Source organism: Scardinius erythrophthalmus (genome assembly GCF_964197995.2).
Source record: "Scardinius erythrophthalmus genome assembly, chromosome: 6".
Lineage (NCBI taxonomy): Eukaryota > Metazoa > Chordata > Actinopteri > Cypriniformes > Leuciscidae > Scardinius > Scardinius erythrophthalmus.
The window spans coordinates 21,385,127-21,404,623 of NC_138226.1; the positions used below are offsets into that span (position 1 = coordinate 21,385,127).

The 19,497-nt window shown below is 37.7% G+C and overlaps 1 protein-coding gene across 1 annotated transcript in view; it reads right to left on the reverse strand.

Annotated features, from left to right (window-relative positions):
• The window catches only part of tmem163a (transmembrane protein 163a), a gene marked incomplete at both ends in the record, with an annotated part of 29,029 nt that extends 10,031 nt beyond the window's left edge, over positions 1–18,998 (reverse strand). The window contains 2 exons of the mRNA XM_081367453.1: positions 15,127–15,246; positions 18,809–18,998. Coding sequence (XP_081223579.1) covers positions 15,127–15,246; positions 18,809–18,998 — 310 coding nt within the window. The remainder of the gene's footprint in view (positions 1–15,126; positions 15,247–18,808) is intronic.
• Positions 18,999–19,497: the final 499 nt, after the last annotated feature.

Genomic DNA, 19,497 nt, shown 5'->3' on the forward strand with positions numbered 1-19,497 from the left:
CTGATTTGCACTCAATCACTATTTCACATTCAATCTCTTCCAGACTCAGGTGTATATGCTCCAAAGTCCCTTTCAAGGAAACTCAGTTCACTCAGAGGCCATATTTACAACGCCTCCGGGCAGCTATTTCAGGCATGCAAGACCAACTCTAGTTTACTTGAACGGAGAACAGCAAAATCTCCCAAATTCTTGCCAAACTCACATTTAAATAACATTTAAAATCAGCAAAGATTGGTCAGTTGATTTGAGAGTTCAGCTAAAAAATTTAATTCTGTCATCACTTACCTTCATGTAACAAACAGACCTGTGTGACTTTCTTTCTACCATGGAACATGGAAAAAATCCTGCCCACTCTTTTCAAAAGTGGTCCATACAACTTGATGTTAAAATGTCTTCTGAGGTCACATAATAACTTTGTATGGGGAAAAAAAACAGTCATCATTCATTCAGTCAGTCACATCATTCTTTTGAATCTTTTCAAAGAAAAGGTTGATCCACGTCAACCTTTGAGCAACTAGACGACAGGTAAGTCCATATTGAAAGAAGAAAGAAAAAAAAAAGATTATGCAACAAATCTTATCTGGTTTCAGTCTTCTATAACGTGTGGCTGTAGTAAAGCGCACAATGATGAAGGAGATATCAACAAAAAACAGTCTTTAATGAATAAACCCAAAAAAACGGAACACACAGGAGGTCACTTGGAAAATGGAATAGCACAACCACTTCAACATAAACGAGACTGAGGGGCCGTTTGCAAAACGCTTTATGCGTTTTGGCCGTTCATTTTACACGACAACACCGTTTTGGGGGCTTGAAAATGCAAACATTTGAAAACGGGTTTCAAAGTTGTTGAAAATTATAGGCTACCGATAACATCTCCGTGTAAACTACAAAAAATAACACTCTGTTAAAATGGTGATGAAATGCACGTGTATTACGTGTTTAAGCATGCGCGTTTGGCGCAAGTGCTCTTTAAAAGAATGCATATGTGCGCAAGCACATAGTTTTTCTTTACAAAGTGACATCACTACTGCATGAATAATACAGAGTTTTGTGTTTTTAGTCATTTTCGCGGATCCGTGTCAACGGGGATTGTTTTGATAATGTTGTACATCTGTACAAAGAAAAAACCTTTAAGTTTTTTTGTACATCGTTGTCAAGTAAACGTACCCTGAACCATGAACTGAGGAAACTAATGGCTTAAATGCACAGAGTAATTAACCGAACTAAGAACAGGAGTGGAACTAATGATTAACCATGGAAACAAACTAGCAGAATGAACTCAAGCAAACCATAACAGGGAACAGAATGAAAGCTAAACACAATGAATATACTCCTGACAACAGAATGGCAATGAGATTTTAAATGTCCTTCTTTAATGAACGAGGAATGGTGGGAGAACCCCTCTCTCAGTGCTCCGGGCTGATAATGGCCACCGCTCCTGCTTTTCATCACACTAATCCCCGTCTCAGAGGACCGGAGCTGACTGAGGATGTCATTCCTCTTGTAAGACTGTGTGTGCTATGAATTTCAAAAGAAGGCAGAGACGTCAGTGAAATAGAAAGTAGGATTTCCTGCGTTTCTGATCAGATTTCAAAAGGCAGAACTGTTTAAAAGCTGTCACAAATATATTGCTAATAGCTTCATTGTTTACTGTAGTTTGTGACTTAAGATGTCACAGGTAATCGTGTGATTCCCTTTTTAATTATTTATTTGTGGTGGAGCGCAGCTAATTTGTTGTGAAGGGGATTTTCTGAGTAGAAATCCAGTACATTTCTAACAGACTGGATAAATCAATAGCCAGTGTCTCACTAATTTGACCGTAATCTATTTGAAAGCAATTTTAGGAGCGCCCGAGAAAGCGTCACTTTGAAAGAATCAATGGACTTAAAGGAATATCAATATAGAACATGCTCCACTTTGAGTCAGGATAGTGACTGAGCCATCCCACACAGGCCTACGTGAATAATCAACATTTACCTCAGTCTGGAAATTTCTGCAAAGAACATAATTACCAATTCCAATGCAAATGAATCCAAATTCCTCGACCTCATGTAGCAGCCACGTTCGGGGACACTGGCTATCACAACAATGCTCTTCCTCAGCTCTGAAGCAATATGTTGTCTTTAATAATTCACAACCTACAGTGCTGGACAATTTGCCACATGCAGAGTGGAGTTTACTGCACTCCCACCTTCACCGGCACTGACATCAAATTAAGAGAATTTGATTTGAAAAACGGTGGAGTTTAGGCTTTATATGAAATATGATCATTATGGTGCCTTAAAAGGCCTTAAAAGCGAGTTTAAGTCATGCACTCTGTGGGTGAGAATAGCATTGAAGAAGCTTAAACGTGTACACTGAGGGTCTAACTTCTTGCTATTATTTTAATTATGTTTCTTATAACCTGATTTCTGGAAACTCTTACCACACACAAAAATAACTAACCAATCACAGGTCTCCACTGTCTTATTAGAAAGAAAAAAGTACTAATTGAATCAAAGGGGAAAACAGCATTTGCAAACAGATTTGCAGTATTGCAATATTATTCAAGAAGGATTAAGGCACGTTACACATTCATAAAGTAAGCTGTAATCTTCAATAGAATAGTTGTACTGCTAAGACCTTTAGTCAAAGGACAAGTAAACAGAGCGAATATAGTGAGGCAGTATGTCAGTGACTTATTGCCCCAGTGACTTGACTGTGTATATTTAGTTTAGTGTTAAGCTGGGAGCTGGAGGAAAAGTGTGACTTTAAACACAACAAGAATTTACACTTTGCCTTACACACATTCATTTAGCATCAAACATGAAAAAAAATTGCAAGTGTATCTGTCTGCATTTCACAAAACTACAAACCACTGCACTTTAGCTTGCTAAATTTGAATTTTACATGACACTTTAGATTTGCTTCAAGTCATTAATCAATGGGAATAATTATGAACTGATATATATATATATTAATCTCAAAATAATTTGATCTCAATTATTAATTATAATGTTATTAAATAAAATGTTTTTAAATAAAAACAAAAGCTTTAGTCATAATTGTTTTGCCATTGCATATAAAACTCTTGACAATATTAAGATTGATATTATTAATTAACATTTAAATAATTTGATGTAATATAAAATGTGACATTTTGATGAAAATGCTACTTTTTCTGTGATTACTGATTATTGGTTATTTGAACAAGTTGGAGATAAATCTCTTTTATTTATACCCTTTATCCAGAAAATATTCCCCTTATTCTTAGCATTATTCACAGATTCCAGGTATTCCCTCTTGTGGGACCCGCCACACGCCCGACCCGACTCCTCTGTGGTCCCGCATCCAGGCTCCAGAGCCCTAATCTAGGTTGATTTATTGAGGTCACACTCACAGCACATGCAGCTCACGTCTGAGCTCGGCTTCCAGGAGCCCCTTGAGACCTGAGACTCCCAGCCAATATGGCCGGTCGAGCAGATTTGCTTGGCTGCCGTTTATTAACAGGAAGAGCGCTGCACCTGCTTTCTGCTGCAGAACGCTATGAAATGTATACTGATATAGGCTTATATATGCCAAACTGAGGGTGTTTCTAAGGAAATTTTATGGCTTGTATGTGTGTTTCAAGGCATTTAGATTTAATGCCGTGCGTGTGAATCATGTGACAGGATTGACATGTCCACAGACATATCTGATCCCCAGTCAGTTGTCACACTCACGTAAACACCCCGATAGTGTGTGACTGACTGCATAACTGAATGAATTCTGCAGGACTGAAAAGAATAATCAACGTCACTTAATACACACAGTAAATGTTAATAATAATAGAAGTTAAATATTTTTGGAAAAAAGAAAGATTAAAATATTGTTTAATTGCTAAATGCTTGACAGTTGAAGCGTGTCTGAAATAAGAATGAACAAATTAATTGAATGGTCACTGCTAACTGAGAGATACTGAGAGAGTAGACAAAACATCTAACTGTACTGAAATCATTTTTGCAATTACTTTTTTGGATGGCAGACAACTGATACACTCTTAGACACTAATGGTTTCTGATTAAAGTTTCAGTCTCCGGATGTCAAAAACAAGATTAGTTTAACTACCTTGTTTAAACAGGTGTCACATAACGTGTAGGACAAAGCTCATTGAGACGAGGAATACATAGAAATAACATTTATTAACCAAACTCCCAGGGGAAACACCAAACACTCACGCTTACATTGACAATGACAGACAAAGACTGAAGGAGAACACAAGGTATAAATACAGGGACTAACAAGATAACTAATGAGGTGATTGACAATGCACAGGTGATAGACATGACTAATTAGAACAACCAAAAACACAATGAAAGGGGGGAACACAGATCATACATGAAACAACAGGATCTGCTTATTGGTATAATGACTTCATATTACTCAAAAGCTTATATGGTGTATTTTAGAGCAGCCTATTAGACTATGGCACACTGGAAACTATAACTATATTGGTAGATCATTTTAATTTGATTTTTTTTACATTTTTTATTTATTTTTTAAACAGTGAAACATTTTAACGTAATTCTTTATAGTGAATTTGAAGGGCTTTAGGGCTCTACACTGAAGTGTGTAATAAACCAATAAACATCAAATAGAATTGTAAAAATTGCAGATTACATGAACATGTCTGCCATTGTTCAACCAAACTAATGTAATTGGTTGAGTAAATCTGAAAGGAATGCTAAAACGAATAAAGTTGACAACGCACTTTTCTAGGATATCATTTTATAATTAGCTTACTAATATATTAAAGACAGAAAAAAAGTATTTTAACATTGAAGGTTGAAAGTTGACCTGATGAGCTGACATGCTTTAGGAGCACCTGCTCAGCACGTGAATGTGCTGTAGGCTACATGAACACATGTCTGAGGCCATGACAACAGACTTCCAGAGGAGCAGCTGTTCCTGTCCATATTTTAACATTAGCAGTACAGGAGTTCAGGTGAAATAGACTGTAATGTCCTAGTGTTAAATATGGTGTCCTTTCATGCATTCCTAAATCATGTATTTAGTTATATTTATATTTATATCTTTTTTTAGGGCAACAAGGTTTTTTCTATAGGCTACTATAATAAAAAGTTTTTCAGCTGCATACATTTCTATGTGAAGCATTACTTGAAACAAAATTATTGAACCTCAGTCTAGGCTTACTAAACTGCACTAGCCAGGGGGAATTCAGGACCATGGACAGCAGGAGTCCCCTAGGTGATGTTTCCTACCTTTGAGCTAGACAATGAGAACACATAGACCAGACAAATATACAGCAAGAATATATATGCGCTGACTGATGGAACTGAATGCTGACAATACCAGTAATACCGTCGGTGGAAAAAGAGCCATTTCATCACGCTTCATTTTTGCAAGAAAAAAAGCCCACGGTGGTGATTCTTGTCGAAACTAAAGCAGAAAAGAAAAAAGTTTAGTGTTGCTAACAAAGGGCTAATACGTTTTTCTCAAACAAAATGTCCGAACTCTCCACATTCACAAGAAAACCCACGTTGGTGACTCTTATAGAAGTAAAAGGCATAAAAGATTTTTTTTTAGCTTGAGTTTAGCACAACTAACAGACTTTTTCATGAGAAATATCTGAACATAAGTTCTCGCCCCTGTCCTATGCCATGTGGGTGTTTATGGTATACTCACGAGCACTGTCTGGTGTGTTTGGAATTGTGTTTGCCGCTAGGCTAGATCTCTCCAACCAGTGCAATGTGTGCACTGTTGAAATCACTATCTGTCACATGCCTGTCCTGTCTTGTGCTGCACATGGGTGTTTTGTTATTTTGGGCCATGTGCTCCTGTCTATTGTCTAGCCCCTCCCATCTTGTTATCTGATTATTGGTTTATTTGTCCCACCTGTCTGTCTTTGTTCCCCTATTTAGCCTCCCTGTGTTTGTAGTCCTGTGCTGGTTCGTTTGTCCGAGTTTCTCGTTCCTGGAGTTCCTGAGTTTGGAGTTTTGTACCTTGTCTGCATGTCACTAATAAATTTCCTCTGCATTTGTATCCTCGTCTCATGTTAACTATTTCGTGACACTATCGTTCCACACTGGAGCGGCGTGCAGTGTGTGCTTGGCGGGGCAGTGGCCAAACACGGACCGCACCTGTCTTCGGGTGCAGATCCAAAAATGCAGTGATCGCTGTTTTTTCATGAAGAATTTGTTCACGACAGAGTTCCTCTAGCTACCCTGAGTCTGAGCGAAACTTTGACTTTAGGGGGATGATTGGATGCGGACGAGGAATGCTCTGACGATTAAATTTTTTTCAAGCAGGACAGATCACGGCTTCCCCGAGGTGGTGGGTGGAAGTAAAGTGATGGCCCTTGCATGGATCAGTATTTGAGACCGACAACTAAGTTTGTCGGTTGATTGGCCTGCTCTCATGTGTTAATTTGTCGAAACAATCAAAATGCATTAGAACCATTAACCTCACAGTCGGGCCATGTGCTGACAGAGGAGGAAAATGCATTGAAATGCAATATACACCGATGCTTGCAAATAGACGCAGGGGTTCCCCAGGTGATGCCTAGGGATCCATGCTGTCTGTCTCAAGCGGTGGCGAGCATGAGCACTATCACCGTGGCTTCTTCGCACGATTCCAGTTGGCCTATTGGCTGCGGTTTCTTCCACGCCCCTCTCTGTTTTGGTGGAGTAATTGCAACTTCGTTGTCCGAGAGGGATTTCCCAGTACTTAGAGGGAAAATTAATGTTCTCCTCAGCAAAGAGGCAATTCAGTGGGTGCCACAAGGGAAGAGGTTTTTCAGCCGTTACTTCATCCTTCCAAAAAAAGAGGGGCAGCCGCCCTATCGTGGATTTGCGGAAGTTTAACAAACACTTAAGGTATTACAAGTTCAAACATGCTTGCAGTATGCAACCTGTTATGCCCTCTGCATCATCGGGGTTGGCATACATCAGTAGATTGTAGTAGCCTGATGCATATTGCCACAATCCACCCGGGGCACAAACATTTTTCAGAGGTATCTGTCGAAGGGATTGCCTACAAGTTTTAGGTCCCTATAGCGCCACACATATCTGAAAGATGTGCAGAAGAGGTGTTGGCTCTGCTGTGTCATCAGAGCTTAAGAGCTTTAACAGCTATCAGGCTCAGTGTCAGCATTAATGACACAGACAACAGCAGGAATATTAGGCTGCTGTCACTTTAAGGCCGAATGCACAGACGGAATATACTGACACACATCCGGTTTCACTTATGACATAACCGAAAGCATACTTGTCCATGTGTCCGTTCAAGCGCAAGTAAACGCGAAAGAGAAATCAATTCAGTGTTCAAGCGTCTGAAACACGCCTCTCTCTCTCTCTCTGCGTGTGCGTGCTTCAGGTGTGTGAGGCTGTGCGCACAGATAACAGCGCGCAAGTCCTGATTTTCGCCTCTTTTTCCGTGTTTAAAATCGTTTGAATGTGTAAACTGGCAAGACAAAACACATCCAAATGATAAACTTTCACTCTATGATGGTTAAACTTAGCAGTTAATCTGCGAATCACATGCATGCCGAACTGTGGGGCCTGGTCTGTACGGATGACAGATCAACTGCGATCCGTTGCACCCGTAATAATTAATGAACACACTTATCATCATGATTGATGATCCTACTCCAGTAAGTAAACGTGTCCCTGTCCCCAAAAATGTTGCAACTTAAAAGTGCCTCCCTCCATGTTTTCTGGTGCGCATCATTTATTTTTACCACACCTGCGCACCAGTTAAGTGCACCCCTGGAAAGGAGGTAAAACACCTCTGAACCCCGCACAGTCGGAGCTGGACTGAACAAGGTAATGATGCATTCGACTGTATTTATATGCTGTGGGCAGGTGGCCCCGCCCACGTCGTCATGCGTCATCGGCCTTTCAGGCGTGAATAAAGGTGTCTTCAGCAGATGGTGCAAGAGTGCGATATCCCATAGTCATGTGTTGTACCTCGTTTCCCTCCTTCTGGGAACAGTATTTATATGCATAACTCAACGTTATGTGCACAAGTAAAACAACTCCGAACTAAAAAAAAAAAAAGCATCATAACAGCAGGCAGAGAAATTGATTTAAAAGCCAAGATATTATAAACATTTCCCAAATGGACCACCACAGTCTCTGGATTCCATCATCATTCAATAGGCATTGACATTCTCTAGGGAAAGAAGTTCCCATTTGTCTCGGGCAATGATTTGACATTCTGTCCAAATGATTAAATAAAAATGTTTTTTAACATAATTAAATAAATGAACAAATCGAACACACAAATATGTATAGCAATTTTTGTAAATAAATTCAGGAGACGAATTAGATTTGTGAGACAAATAGACACAAAGGAGGAAAGGAAGGAAGAAAGAAAAAGCTTCCCGAGTCATTCAGGTACAGTTTCACAGTGACTAATGATGTGTCCCATAAACACCAGCAGCATATCTGCTATCAGGAGACTGGTTCCATTATCAGAAAACAATTTTGTGATGCTGGTCCCGCCTAAATGGACTGGAAGGAGAACTCAACACCGAGACTTAATGTGTTTAGACAGGTTCCTAATGGAGCAGAATGGCAGACATCTGCAGTGCTCTGCTCGGGTTACAGGGCTACAAATGCATCTCATTTAGCCAACCCTTTCTTGATGCTTTAAGCAGGTCCTGCAGAGGGACAATACCATTATATACTCAGCTTACAACATCGGGGATGGCAAAACCAGGACAAAACAATAAATCATCATCATCATCTTGTGTTTCATCATTATTATCAACATGGTCAAAATAGTTTCAGGCAGCACAACATGATGATAAGGTGAGAAGAACATTCAGTACGTGCAGAAAATGGGGTGTGACTTTAGGTGAAATGTGTTGCTGCACTGAAAATGTCACCAACCACGGTCCTTTTAAAGGTGATGTCACATCTCACTGATGATTCACAAGTGAAAGGGAGTGCCTAATGATTTACAAAGAATTGGGCTTATATGTGAGGAACTGAAGAGACCAACATGGATAGCATTAAAGTACTCGCAATGTATCTGAAGTGAAAACGTTCTCCTGAATGCTTGGTTGGATTTGATATAAAGTAAGATGCCTGTCAGCAGGACAGGAATAAAGACAGACAGCTGGGAATAAAGTTCAACTGCAGTGAATAAATCTTCCCTGTCTTTTGGCACCGTGTGCTTGTATAATCCATTATACTGTGAAACTAATAGCTGTAGTGCATGTCAGGACGAGGCTGATGAAGACAGCAGCGTAAAGATACAGCACTCAACCAAGACCCAACAAGCTCTTATTGAAGTTGTTCTAATGGGCGATATTATATTTCACACACACTATTTTAATTAACTCTGACCAGCGCTGTATGTATCCGTAGAACGTGGACTCATCTGGCTAAATGACAGTTCAATTAAACAATCCCATTTGTAATGTAAAGTTACCATAAGATATTTGATCTCTGTAGGTAACAACATTGAAATGGAATAAGACGCTGCACCTCACGTTGAAAAGCACGGTGATATAGCACAACACATTAGTTCATTAAAAAGGCTGAAATTGCAAGCTAATGACTCACCATTATCTTTTCTCACATTCAGTATTATTTTGGTGCCAAGCAGCATGGGTTCACATTGGAAGGGCTTAATTAAAATGAAAATGTCTAGTTATTATTCCACATATCATGACTTATACTAGAATACTGAATTCCCATGAGTGCCACAATGATCCTGTGCCACGTTGATCCTGTGACATGTTTAATGTCTAATTTTTTACTATAAACCCAGTTCAGGTGTCAATTATCATTATAATACATCTGAATATCCCCATGTTTGCTGCTTAACCTAGACATTTATATAAATACAAATTTATTCATAAGAATAGCAACCTTGTGTGTTGTTATTTTTCCCAGGGAACCCAAAATTAAAAAAATTTAAAGAATTTTTAGAAGATCATGTACCGTATGACTTGTAGACTGCTTTTGTGATATGATGCATTTATGGTGTTTTTTTTATTTTTTTTTATATCTTCCCTCTTGGAACGATGCTTTAAAAATGTCTACTTCAATAGAAGCAAAATACTAGTTTGTAACAACATATATTTTGAGTGATCTATTCCTTTAAAAATTGCTTTCTGTTTTTACAGCCAATGTAATGTGTGAATGTAGTGAGCTACTGCAATATGAGGAAGGTGACACCGAAAGAACAAGAGAGACGATAATTTGCATAAAAGGCAAATATTCTCTGAGCTCATTTGGCATTCAGCCAGTGAAAAAAATCAGATTTAAATTAGTTTCTAGATACTGCTAAATGTTGCTATGCCCTTAACAATTACTAAATGCTAATAGTTTTCTAAACCACAAAGATTGTATTTCATCACCAGCATGAAGAATAATAACACTAACCCTTCATTAAGCTTCACCCAGCTTTATTTACTTTCACTAACTTTTATCAAGCTCTTCAACAAGCACTTGTTCTAATCTCTGCATTGTTTGTGAATTAACTCAGGAATCAATCAATAAGGATTACCCATGCTTATTGCTTCATGACAGTAATAGTATAAGAGAATAATAAGAATGATAATAAATTATAAAAAAAATCAAAAAAAATCTTATTGAACCATCTGCAAAGTAAGGCTTTTTTAAGATCGAAGATTTTTTTTTAATTAAACCTCTCAAGCAACAAGACAACATCTCTAGCAAATGTTGTCAAATATTTAATATTCTAGAAATCATATAAAAGTGACATTGAATATAAGAGGGAAAAAATCTAGAGCTAGAAAATCGTGTCCACCAGGATGGACCAACGATAACAGGCACTTATTGTGAAGTCACTGCTGGAGAGAGATACCAAACCATTACTACATGACAATGACTGATGAAGCAGGACAAAATATCAAGCTCTTTTGATGACGGTGCGTTAAATAAAAAAAAAAAAAAAAAAAGTAATTAGGTGGTGGAACTAATAAGACATGGAATTATAGGGCTTAACATTGAAATAACATCCATCTTATGGAAGTAAAGCTACTTGGCCAATGCTGTAGGCAGAAGCGTTTCATTGACGACGCAAATCTTTTACACAGCATCTGATCAAAACAAGTGCGCAAATATTAAAAAACGCACGTCTCAAATAATTTTAAAGACGTGACATCTGCTGCAGGTTGATCATTTCTATCTAAGTGCCAATGAAAAGCATTGTTTATCTTTAATCATTTTTATATGTCAAATCTACAGACAAGTAAAGGCTGGCAGACATGTTAATGTATTTTCCTGCTAGTCAATTCAGCTTGTGGAGACTCATTTCCTTATGGGAAACATAATATATATAATTACTCTGAATCTAAAATAAGTACAAAGGAAGACTTAAATCTTTTTCACAGAAATACTGCCCTAGATAAGAGTTTTTCCAGCTCTCATTAAAATAAATGAGAACAAATTGGATATTTAAGCAGAACAAGGGGCTTTATGTTTCTGTAGTATAGATGTTTTAAACTTAAAGGATCAATTAAAACAGTCATGAAAAGATGTTTCAAATAGTTTTAATTACAGAGGATGTGTAATTGATGATTTAAGAGATACTTTTCTTTATGATTTAAGAGATACCTTATCCTTTCCTTAAACTTGTCATCATTTACTCGCCCTCACACTCTCTTTGGGATGTTCAAGTTGCAATATGAAAAATATCTTTATTTTGAGTCTTTTAATGAATTACTGATCCAATTCACTAAAACATTCTAAATGATTTCTTTACAAATCAGACAGATCCAGTTCTCAAGGTCAATTCACTAACACAATGATCCACAACGGTCAATACGGCTCACTAGACTAGAAGATTTTCAGTGAATAACAACTTTGATCTTTCAGTCTGTTCGTCACACAAAGCTACTGTGTGGTTTCAGAAGACCTTGAATTTAGTGAATGTTTTAATATGGACATCTTTGATATTTCATTATATGATATTATTACATAATACTTGTATGTTTAATGGGTTATTTCCTTTTCTTTCAAGTGATAAAGTATGTTCACAAGCTGTTTAATTCATAATATTTTATCAAAATTAATTAATTAATTAATTCAAATGAAATCCATAAAATGATCCCGTGTTGGGTACCCCTAAAAGGTTCAATCTTATAAAAAAAAACCTTTAAGGTACTTTATAGAACCTATACGGAAGAAAATACATGAGGGTGAGTAAATGACACCATTTTTTTTATTTTTTTTTATTGACTATCACTTTACCATTTGCTGAAATATTCCACTAGATATTATCCTGACTAGCACTGAATGTAAAGTTAGTAGAGCGAGCCAAGAGTTCCTGCTGGAGCCACAATAAATCTCTGAGCTTTCAAATAAGATGCATTGCCTGAACATAGGTTTTATAATTCCCCATGAGTTAAGAAATTCAGCATATCATATGATTTCCCAGTTCACTTGCATGAAATATCTGGAAAAATTGATGTATTCAGGCCAAACCGCAAAAACAAAGCTGGGTGTTCTTCTTCTGAGAATCCAAAGACGGTCACAAGCCCCACACCACTGGCATCACAAGAGTCATGATGTCTGTTCAGTGAAAAATGATTTTTTACAGTGAGAGTGTGACTGTGCGATGTAAGAGTGACAGTGTAGTGACTTCTGCCACAAGTCACATTATTATGTCTTACAAAACACAGAGGACAAGTTAAACATGCTGTTTCAGCATGAGAAATTCAGACTGCACGTGGACAGATTAGCAATGGTTTTTGCGCAAATTAAGGCTGCAGAGGCAGAAAAAAATCACAGACACAGTCGATATTGAATTTAAAACAGCATTTGTAGCTTTTGGAAAGTTTACAGTCTCCGACAACACAGTGACTATTGTCATGTTAAATGTCCAACAACCATACGCTTTATCACTATGGACAACTCGTGATAAACAGACTGTCTGCTTGGTATGGGCCAAATGCCAACTTCCTCTTCTCCGTTAAACATATTATGAAATAAAGATTACAATATAGACCGGGATGACATAATGATGTGCATGATGTGTCAGTAGAGTGTCATGTGTGTCTGTTTGTAAGGTGTAGGTGAATGTAGATGACTGCATTACAAAGCGTATACATTACAAAAGCTATGGGGATGAGAAATTGCTTTTCTCTTCATTTCAGGGCCGTAGCATTAATCTTCATTTCTCTGAGCTCATGTCTTCCGACAATTCTTCCTTTTAAATTACATTTTACCTAAGCTTTTCACAAGACTTGAGACAAAGGCAAAAATGGCTAGAAAGAATGAACTATGATGGTTAGGTAGAATGAGGAAGAGACCTTGGCAGAAACCAAGACTCAGATGGGGGAGTCATCGTCATCTGGCAAGCAAATCCTGAAACATCCTGTCAACCTTTCACATTTATCCTTCGCTTCCTCTTTGTGCATGTGCTTCATCTTCATACACGCTATATTGTGTTTCTAAAAGCATTGCATAAATATGATGTATAAAGCACATTCATTCTAATGATAAAATGCATGGAAAATACATCCTAGTGCTCTCTAAATCAAGGGTGTGAAGACAGAAAAAGCATCAAAGAAATAAAGTTGCTTGCAAATCTTCAGATCACTGTATAGATATCTGAATTTTGACATTTTTAATGAGTATCTGATTCTGCAGCACATATGTTACACCTCCTTTAAAATGAGCAACATTCCTGGACTGCATGTTACCTCAATCATATGAGCAGTTAAGAGGCTAATGTCAAGAAATGCCAAGGGTGCCCAAATATGTTAAACCCACTGAGACGGACCTAAATTACAAAGGCAGCTAGTGTGAGTGAAATAGTATACATGATATTATAATTAAATCATTAAAGGGTTAGCTCACCCAAAAAGGAAATGTTGGAAAAAAACCATCATGGTGTTCCAAACCTGTATGAGTTTCTTTCTCCTGTTGAACTAAACAGCAGATACATTGAACAATGTTGATAACCAGAAAGTTGAGGGTTGATATCCATAGTAGGAAAAATAAGTACTATGGAAGTCAATGGCTACACTCAACCGTTTGGTTACCAACATTCTTCAAAATATCTTCTGTTTTGTTCAACAGAGAGAAAAAAAAACTAATTTTTTGGTGAACTAACCCTTTAATAATTAAATAAAGCATTAATTTTTCATTGCACTAAATCCCCCAAACAAATGTGTTTTTTTTTTTTTTTTCATAAAAATATAATTTGAAAAAATATTAGTTTTTTTTATCGAATATCAGAATATGAGAAACCTTTTCAACATTTTACACATAAATAGTTTCAAAGCAGCATAAAGTCATCTGCAAGATGTTCATACATTTGATACAGTTCTGAATAATTTATGGTGAATTTAATAAGGTAGGTTTACCAGAAACTTTGTGTGCTGTATCAATACAGTTGCTCAGTTACTTTATTTTATATTATAGAATTTTTGTATTTACTATTTTATATTATTTATTTGTTTGTTTGTTTACTTCAGATATATAAAAAATATATAGTTGTAACTCTGTGTCTGTTTTCTACCTAACCAGAAAAATAGAAAATAATGTTTAGCACTATGACAGCAAACACTACTAAGCCTAAAGGATTTAAGAGCTATAACTCAGCCATACCAAAAATGTGCAGTTGGCAAGTTCTATCCTATACTTTTACTGAAGACTGCTCTGCCAGCTCTAGTCTCAACTAGCTGCCCATCCTGATGGATGCCACTGCCAGTTCAAGCTAGTCTCACATAGCCAGGGCTTTGACTCAACAGCATAAGGTCCGGTCCACATTGCAGCTTAATTTGGCCAAAAACGGCCCACTTAGACAGGAGGATTTTCATGTACTCCTCCGTTTAGAGCCAGGTTTATCTGAAATTTATCACACCACAATAGTGGCGTGAATTTTTTTAATAATAATTTTGGGCCATAACTGCGAACAGCTGTACAGAAAATGTGTAATCAGAGTAATCATAATTCCGTCAGCCAATCAGCCTGGAACTTGCCAGACTGTGGAAGTAGTATCTTCCAGTATTGTGTGAGATATGCATCAGACAGTCGGTGAACAGACTGTGGGCGGTCTGTGGGTGATTAAGACTAGTTCTAACCAAAACTAGCTGAACATCCTGAAGACTGCCTGCCTGAAGACTCACAGCCAGGAAAAGCATCACCATGAACTTACTGAAAGCGGCCACAGCCAGGATGAGCGTCACCACAATGGAGATCCAGGACACCCACAGAGCTTTCTTCCTGTAACTCTGAGCTTCATGAGGCTTCAGGCGCATGCTGCTCTCCAAGAGACCTGTCAAAAAAGTAAATAAAACACTGGTTAAAGGCCATTATACAATTACATTAAGTGCTCTATAGGGAAACAAACAACAGGGGCTGATTATTTACTCACTGGACCATGACAGGCATTGAGAGGGAGAGGGTAGAGACATATTAAAGAGCAGAAATGAATCTGCACTGTGGGGCAATGACTCTGTGTTTAATTAGCAAAGCAAAATGGTTTCAACAACATTTAGATGCCACTAATAAATTCAGTTTATCATGTATCAAGTCACAAATGATATGACTTTAATTGCTGTTTGCTAGCAGCCCTGCGAGATCTTAAGCTGCTGGAAGATGAGACAGCGATGAAAGCCTGTTTCCACCTCTGAGTAAAATCTGAAAAGGTACTTATGACCTCATATCGTGTAATGTACACTATAGTGTTTAAAAGTCTTTTGCTTATTTGATCAAAACTACAGTAAAAATAGTATAATATTTGTATGATTGTATGACTAATATGATGATTTGCTGCTCAAGAAACATTTATTCTTTTATTGTTGAAAACAGTTGTGCTGCTTAAATTTTTTGGTGAAAAAGGAAGTTTATCTTTTGTAAAATCTTTTGTAATATACAGTAATAACCCCCAGTTTCTATATGCCTATAGTCCCAGACTTAAATGAATGTTTGCACTGTTTTAACTGAGAGCAACTTTTTTTGTCTTAAGTTGCACACCAGTAATGTTTTTTTTTTTCTAAGGCATGTTTATAAAAGCTACTTAAATGCCCTAATTGAACTAAGGCCTAATCCTGGCTTAGTCTAAGCCATGTCTGTGAAACCGGGCCTTCATGTCTTTACTGCATCTTTGATGAATGAAAGTATTAATATCTTTAAAAAACAACCCAAACTTCTGAACGGTATAATGTAACTTTTATATCTCTCAATATGACTTTGTGAGATAAAGTCACACTGTGAAATATAAAGTCATAATTAAGAGAAAGAAATTGACATTATTTCTTAATTTTTAAACTTTGTCTCACAATTACCTTTTTTATTTTTTTGCTCCAAGGCAGAAACAGACTTCCACAAACAACAGCATACCTTAATACAAGCTGATAGTTAAATGTTTAGCTGAGATACTCCACAGTATGTGCGAGACAATACATCTGTGTCCCTCAACAGAGTCTTTATCAGGTCATTATTAGAGATATACAACACCACAGGTCACAAATTTAATCCGTGAGTGTAATTATGAATAAGACTAAGTGAACAGAAGCCGCAGAACCTGTTGACTGTCTATTGTTAAGCGTCCAAGCAATGTTTATATTGTGCTGTGTTTGCCAAAGAGGTAAAACTCAAATATGCCTTTGTCATCTGTTCAAAATGAATGGCAGCTATGTCATCGTGACAGTGGGAGGCTGTGTGTATCTTCCCCCATGTACACCGAACTGATCTGTCAGCCCTGTGGAAGTCACATGCTGAGGGTTATGAGCACAGAGTCAATAGGTGGTCAGTCAGTGTGATTGTAAAAGCTGAAAAACAGAGCTGGGGAATGTGGCCGCTCACATGATTTATTTCATCAGTAAGGATGGGGAGCATGTGTTGCACTCACACAAATGTAACCCATAAGTTCCAAACTATTTCATTTCCAAACCAAAACACACTCCAGTCAAGTTTGTCCAGATCTATTACCACACAAACCTTTACATTTGTTCAGTTTGTACTTTCCCATGCAAACTCTAGACTAGGCACATAAAATGAGCTGAAACTCAATGTAAAGGGCCTGCCCCCACTCCATCCCTCTGTTAATCATGTGGAAGGAGGACATCCACATGACCCAGCAATTCTTCCATGCTTAATAGGGTTTACATGAAAGAGAGAGAAACATTCCTCCCAATGGCTTAAAGGACATCGACTAAAAGATTTGCTTTTTATTAAACTTTTAGGAAAAGTGGAATTAAGCCATTTCAGAATTAATGATGTAACTTAGAAAAACAGGATATGCTTCCCTTAACAACATGCATAATTTCTGACACCTGGGCTGCATGTTCAAATTCAATGAATAAATTTGAAGAAACTGTTTTTAATCCATATTATTATAGTTTAAACAAATTGTGACCCCATTTTATGTAACTGCAGTTAAGTAGAAATGTTTTTTAATATTTTCTTCAAAAGTATAAGACAGTAGTGCCAACAATTCTGACTGCCAACTGGCGCGGTGGCTTAAAGTCTATACTTGCTTTATGTGTGTGAAGAATTTACTGAAGGCAGCCAATGCGAGCTCTATCCTAAACTAGCTGTTCATCCTGATGGCTGCCACTGCCAGTTCAAGTAACTGCAAGTCATGAGCAAACAGATATTTGACTAAATGACAAAAGCTTGGTCTGCATTGCAGCTTAGACAGGAAGAGAGTGTTCGAGCGACGTGTAAAGTGAACAACCACAGGTTGTTGTATTATGAAATATGAAATGGATCACCAAAATAGTAGACCAGCATGAATTCCCTATAGAGTCCATTCATGAATTCCATCCCCATCAGTCTTTTTCTTAGACTTCTTAGATTTTTTAAGACTTCTTCTAATGCCCTCACAATTTCACCAGTGGAGAATTGAAGGGTCTTATGCATAATTCAGTGGCTCAAACTGATTGCACAGGGGGGTGCTACAGCATACAGCAACACTCAGATCCTGCAGGTGCAGAGTAATGCTGCTTCTAAGAGTGGAAGTGCTGATATGAGATAAGATGCACCTCTGTCTGAACATCTCCATTGAGGTGTGAGTCAGCCGTAGATTCGGTTTGAGCAGAAGTAGAAACAAAGTTTCCAGTCTTTAGCCTATAGCAGGAACGTAACCAACATAAATGGCCAGATCATAAACATTTGTTCCTCCCAAATCATGAAAAAGTGGGTTGAGTCTGTAGCAATAACATGCATGTTGACACCTCATTAGTCCACTGCTAAAGTCAACTAATTCTAGTCTAGAGTTCTAGAAACTGCTAAAGAAAACTAGAATGGAAATTCAATACAAGAAAAATACAAATACAGTTAATTCATTCATTTTAATTGCCTTATATCAAATTATATAACCACTTTACTGTCAAAACGCACAAAAATGAAGTTACAAAACAGGTGTGAGGACATTAAATAAACCTCACATAAAGTGCTAAAGACACATTCTGTTGTAAATGTCAAATTTCGAATTGCAATAACTTAAAATTGCATTGCTGCTCCATTGAAATTCAGAACATGTCCATCTATTCATTTAAAAGCTATTTAGTTTAAATATACGTTGTTAAACTATAGCCTATCCAACTCTTGAACGTGCAAACCCAGAAAAGATGTTTAATCTCGGGTCCGTTTTTTAGGCTACTGTGAATAATTTTTTTTTTTTTTTTTGTGCTCACCTGAATTATTAATAGCTTCAAGAGCGCCTGCGTGCTCCTTTTGACCGCAACCTTTGCGAGCCTCCTTAGTCTTATTCACATCACATCCCAAATAGATTCTACTTTAAAGAATGCCATTGTCTTTTTAAAATACATTTCTGAAACAACTCTGCAAAAAGTACAGCCTGATCTGTTAGAGAGATGATGTGTGTTTACCTTGTCCCTCAACGCTATCTGTGATTTTCATCTCCTGGTCCCGGTCCATATTGAAAGGATCGCCCTGGCTCCCTCTTTTGGGTAGGTTCGGATCCTGGGCAGCGGCGCATTGTCCGTTTCGCACAGCCGACGGGTCCACAATAGTCGGATTAGGAACAGGGCATGGATCAGAAGTCGTACTGTCTGTCATGTTTGTTAGCTTTTTTGAAATCAGATGAAGCCCTCAATAAATGATCTCACGTCGAACTGCGACGCGCAGCCATCCAGTGGGAGCATTAAGGGTAACGGAGCAGAGATGCGGAGATAAACGCAATCTGCCCAGCATCAGCAACGGACCCCCACCCCACCCTCCCACCGAGAACAACTCCAATCCGAGCGCAAGAACTGCAGCCACCCAACTGTCATTTGACATGGGGATAGTTTGGTTAAGATGCTGCCTCGCTCTCTAGATTCAACATTGACTTTTCTTATTTTGCACGTCATCTGATGGTAGCTGTGTAGGCTACAGTTCAGTTGTAGTTCCTCCTTCGATTGACAGATTTGAGAAACGTTTTTATTATTGTTTCATACAAAGTCAGTATCTGCCACAAATCCATGATAATGAAAATGTCATATAATCTTGTCTTTTTTAAGTTTTGTTAATCTATTCATTCAAGTCTGGAATGCTTGTTTAGGCTACATAGCCTAGG